This window comes from Gekko japonicus, unplaced genomic scaffold (assembly GCF_001447785.1).
Source record: "Gekko japonicus isolate JY-2015 unplaced genomic scaffold, Gekko_japonicus_V1.1 scaffold5241, whole genome shotgun sequence".
Lineage (NCBI taxonomy): Eukaryota > Metazoa > Chordata > Lepidosauria > Squamata > Gekkonidae > Gekko > Gekko japonicus.
In genome coordinates this window covers 23,233-28,382 of record NW_015166595.1, presented here as the reverse complement: position 1 = coordinate 28,382, position 5,150 = coordinate 23,233, and the positions used below count along the sequence as shown (strand labels likewise).

The 5,150-nt window shown below is 49.2% G+C and overlaps 1 protein-coding gene across 1 annotated transcript in view; it reads right to left on the bottom strand.

The window, feature by feature from the left end:
- Positions 1 to 797: 797 nt before the first annotated feature.
- LOC107111417 (zinc finger protein 501-like) overlaps positions 798 to 5,150 on the bottom strand; it is a 6,198-nt gene continuing 1,845 nt past the window's right edge. The window contains exons 2-3 of the mRNA XM_015412386.1: positions 2,696 to 2,821; positions 798 to 2,268 (exon numbers count right to left, since the gene is read on the bottom strand). Of these exons, the coding sequence (XP_015267872.1) occupies positions 1,058 to 2,268; positions 2,696 to 2,821 (1,337 nt within the window). The 3' untranslated portion in view covers positions 798 to 1,057. The remainder of the gene's footprint in view (positions 2,269 to 2,695; positions 2,822 to 5,150) is intronic.

The following is a 5,150-nucleotide window of genomic DNA, read 5'->3' as shown; positions in this document are numbered from 1 at the left end:
TAGTCAGACAGGATTTTTATGGTTACAGGACGCACCAGAGTTTCTTTGGCATTGATGTGATGAATTGTCCTGGAAGACGGCCCAGATCGCCTGCCTGGGCTGACTTGGCTATGTAATATGCTGCGAGGAATGATTGGTGAAAAGCTGCAGCTTTCTTTTATGAATGGTCATTTTATCTTTGTAAGTTACGAGTTTTATTGCCGATGGCTTCAACGAGGGCTGTTTTCTGCCTTGCACACAGCCCGTGAGTGTAAAGACTGTTTTATCTATTAAACGAACTGTTTTTAACAAATATTTCCACTGCTGATGGGAGCTGCGTCTGTGGTTGCATCGTTAATTTGCAAGCTGAAGCGAACCCCCCAAGGTCCGTCCGACCTGATACCCACCCTTCACTAACCCAAGGTGTCTCAGAGCGGCTTACAAACTCCTTTCCCTCCCCCCCTCCCCACAACAGACACCCTGCAAGGTAGGTGGGGCTGAGAGAGCTCTGAGAGAAACTGCTCTTTTTCAAGAATAGCTCTTATCAGAGCTACGGCTTGCCCAAGGTCATCCGGCAGGTGCAAATGCAGGAGTGGGGAATTGAACCCGGTTCTCCCAGATTAGAGTCCGCGCACTTAACCACTACACCAAAACGGAGGGAAGGCAGGAAGAGTTGAACCAGTGCTCGGCTCTCATAGCCCTTTCTTATATGCCCAGGATAATGCCAATTTCCAGTTTGGTGTCAGGAGGAAATTTTCCTCCGGGCCAGATTGGCACAAGGATTTGCCATCCACTGGGCATAGAGCAGGGGACACGGGGAGAGTGGAAGGCCAGCCAGTTGTGAATTTCCTACATTGTGCAAGAGGTTGGATTAGATGGCCCTTGAGTTCCCCTCCAGCTGTATGTTTCTCTCCAAGAGTATATAAAGTTTCATCTCTTTGTGGAATCTGTGGTTTTTCTGCAGGTGTGATATACAAGAAAGGTTATTGCCACAGGTTCATGATTTCTCCTCCTCTAGATTCATTCAAGTTGTTGAACACGGGATCTGTGAGTGATGCTCTTTCTAAGCTCTGAGCATTCAAAAGGTCTCTCTGTGGCTTCTTTGATGCTGTAGATGAGTGCCCCTGTGACGGAATTTCTTCCCACATTCTGAGCATTTGAAAGGTTTCTCCCCAGTGTGGATTCTTTGATGCTGTTGAAGAGTGCCACTCTGTCTGAATCTCATTCCACACTCTGAGCACTGAAAAGGTTTCTCACCTGTATGGGTTCTTAAATGCTTCTTAAGAGTGCTAGTTAAACTGAATCGCTTTCCACATTCTGAGCATTCAAAAGGCTTCTCACCTGTGTGGATATTTAGATGCCGTTGAAGATTGGAACTGCAACTGAATTTCTTTCCACATTCTAAGCATTCAAAAGGTTTCTCCCCTGTGTGGGTTCTGAAATGCTGTCGAAGAATGCCAGTCCGATTGAATTTCATTCCACACTCTGAGCATTCAAAAGGTTTCTCCCCTGTGTGGGTTCTTTGATGGTCTAGAAGATGGGCACTCCGATAGAATCTCCTTCCACAGTCTGAGCATTCAAAAGGTTTCTCCCCTGTGTGGGTTCTGAAATGCTGTCGAAGAATGCCAGTCCGATTGAATTTCATTCCACACTCTGAGCATTCAAAAGGTTTGTCCCCTGTGTGGGTTCTAAGATGCTGTTGAAGAGTGTAAGCCCGATTGAATTTCATTCCACACTCTGAGCATTCAAAAGGTTTCTCTCCCCTGGGTATGCTGTGGTGCAGAAGGAGCTGTGATATGCATCTGAAGTCGTTTCCACACCTAAAACAGTTGTGTGCCTTCATTATACTGTGCTCTGGAAAATGCACATTAACTTTTCTTTCATCAGAGAACATCATTTCACTCTCTGAGCAGATAAATGGCTTCTCTTCTGAATGAACCCTTTGGTGTTGAACAAGGTCTGCTCTGCGAATCAAGGTCTTCCCACACTTCAGCCATTGATGGGTCTTCTTCCCAGTGTGCATTTGTAAATGGACGTAATATTGGGTTTGATCTGAGAACTTCATTCCACACTCCAAGCACTTGTCCGTTTCCTCCACCCTGTGAATTACTTCACGTGAATCCTCCCGCTGGCAAAGAATGGTTTTATTCCTCTTCTCAACCATGTAGCTTCCTTCCTGTCTCTTGGGTCCACCTTGATTCCGGATGTTTCCTCTCAGATCTTCATTCTTGACTTCATCTGCCGAAAGATGGTGCAGTTCCTCATCCTTCTCATTCCTCCGATCATCCCCTGATGGAATAAAAAGAGAGATCCCGTTAGAACCAGTGTTCCCTCTAAGCCAAGTTAGTGTGAGCCAGCTCACAGTTTTTTAGCCTCCAGCTCACAGGTTTTTGTCCTGGCTCAGGAAGGGATGGCTCCAGAGCAAACTAATTTATACAGCAGCCAAATTGCTCACTCACAACGTGAACGCCGGTAATAGCTCACAAAGTAGAATTTTTGCTCACAGGACCCCACAGCTTAGAGGGAGCATTGGTTAGGACCCTTGCGAGGAGGTCTGAAACCTGGGAATTGGAAAGCGCTGACTTGACTGGTAACTCGGGCTTTTTTGTGTGTGTGGCAGACACTCTCCTGCCTCGAGGAGGTGGAAGGGACAGCCTTTGCAGAGGAGTCAGTTTCTTGCCTCCTTGGGAAGAAATGGGCTTCTCCCTCCTCTTACCAGCGTGGCTTCTCTCCTGCCTCTGTGGTCCATCTCTGTCTCTGAAGTGTTCCTCAGCATCTTCATTCTTGGCCTTTTCCAAAGAGAACCCCTGGAATCCCCCATCTGTCTCCTCTACATCTGCTGCTGGAATAAAGAGAGAGTTTTTCAATCAATGCCCCAGCAAGAAACCAAGGCACCAGGCACTCCTCATTCTTGGGTGTGGCTTCCTGCTTTAAAGTCTTCTTTCCTCCCAAACTGAGCGACTGGTCACACCTTATCCCTGCCAGGGATAAGCTGTTTCTATATTCTGCCCATCCCTCCTGTCATGACCCTGAGTCTACTGGTGCAGCCTACAGGCCTATGGCGGCCTAGTCCCTCTAAGGAAGCCTGTATGGGAGTAGTCATCAGGGCCTACATTCCCCAGGCACCGCCCTCTGTTCCCCTGCTGATGTAGTTTCCCCTCCAAAATCACCTTTTAACCAATCACAGGGTCCAGAGGGAACCTGGGAAATGTAGGCCCTGATGACTACTCCCATATGGGCTTCCTTAGAGCCACTAGGCCTCCCTAGGCCTGGAGGTCACACCGGTAGGCCCAGGGTCATGACACTGCCTCTCCCCATCCTCCCTGTATGTGTCGTGGTTTTTTAAATAAATGGCAAGGAATGGTTCCCCCACGGTTCCCATTTGACTTGCCGCAGAACTTTTCATTCTCTGCTCTTGATGATTAAACACAAGGCGTTATCGTGATATCCAGTCCTGCAAATGCACTGAGAGTTTCCCTCCAGTTGTGAAGAGAGCCAGGAGGAGCTGGTTTTCCGCCTCCCCAAAAACATGTTTACTGTGGGGCAGTGAGAAGCCGGGACCTCACAAAGTGAACCCCACAGTTCAAAAGGGACCCCCCTTTTTGCAAGAGGTGCCATTTGTGAGAGGGGCAGGTAATGACCGATGAGACAAACAACCCTGCGGTGTAGTGCCACCTTTCTCAAGCTCAGAGCCATTTTCTTTGCTATTTCTGAGCCATTCTCTTCTTTGCTGTTTCTGAGCCATTCTCTGGGCCCTAGCCAGGCCTGTCTATTGTCTAATGCGCAGCCAAGTCTGGATCATACAGAAGAAGAAGAAGAAGAGATTGGATTTATACCCCGCCCTTCACTTGGAGTCTCAGAGCGGCTTACAAACTCCTTCCCCTCCCCACAACAGACACCCTGTGAGATGGGTGGGGCTGAGAGAACTCTTAACACAAACTGCTCTTTCAGGAACAGCTGTGCCAGAGCTTGTGACTGACCCAAGGTCACATCAGCAGGAGCAAGTGGAGGCGTGGGGAATCAAACCCGGTTCTCCCAGATTAGAGTCTGCGCACTTAACCACTACACCAAACTGGCTCTCTTCTTCCTTTCAGGCATTTCTTCCTTTCCTAGAAGCACTGAGTCAGCCTGTCTCTCCGGAAAGAAGCGTGTCTTCTTGTCAGCAAGAGATGGCCAGAAGACTGGTTATCGGGCCTCAAGATCGTTAACTTGTTACAGTAGAGTAAGGCCCTCTGGAAGCCCATCCCAGAGGAACACGCAGAAGAATCGGTCCTCTTCCATCCTCCCAAAACACCTGCAACACGCAAGGAACACGCAGCGAGCATACAGATATGCATGTGTTCAGCATGACCAGGGTGATGTGATGTAAACGTGGGGAAGTTAGTTTGGCAGGCCCTTAGAGCAGCACAGGGTTGTCCTCGTTGTCAACCCTCTACCCTGGGGACAGGAGGAGATAGTGGTGGCCAGCCCGGGAGAAACCCGGGCATTGGGGCGCACTTAAGAGGACAGGCATACCTGGCTTTCTGTTTGTGTGTTTTCCTGTGGCAGATGCTTTCCTGCTTCAAGGGGGTGAAAGGAGTTGGTCATTAGGTCTTGGGGAGACAGAAGGTGGCTACAGTGTTCTGTCTCTCCTGTTGTTGCTCAAACAAACTGTGCTTCAACTGAGAACGTCTCTCTATGTTTACTGGGCTGAAAGGGTCAACGGGAATCTCTTCAATAGTCAACGATTTCACCCTCTCGGGGGGAGGACTGATCAGGGCCTGTAGCCAAGATTTTGTAACTCAGGGGGTCTTTAAAGAAGTCGGAGGGCACTGACATCACAAAATAAAAAATAAAATAAAAATAAAAATTGTAAAAACTCACTTTTGAAGCGTTTGCAGTTGGCTTGTCTATGCAGGGAAGCAAGCTGTGCTTGTGGAAGAGGGGTGGCAGCGCGGAGTTCTCCAGGTGGCTCAGAGAGTTGGGGGGCCTGGGGGCTTTCATGGAAGTCAGGGGGCCTTGGCAGGAAGTCAGGGGGCCAGGCCCCGAAATGCCCCACTGTAGCTATGCGCCTGGGACTGATCCCCCCCCTCACCACAACAGAGGGTGCTCTGTGGTTTGGCTTGAGCGAGTTCCCCTGGGGGGGGGGTTGCAGTTTTAACTGGTGGGACTATCCGCTGCAGGCCACCCCC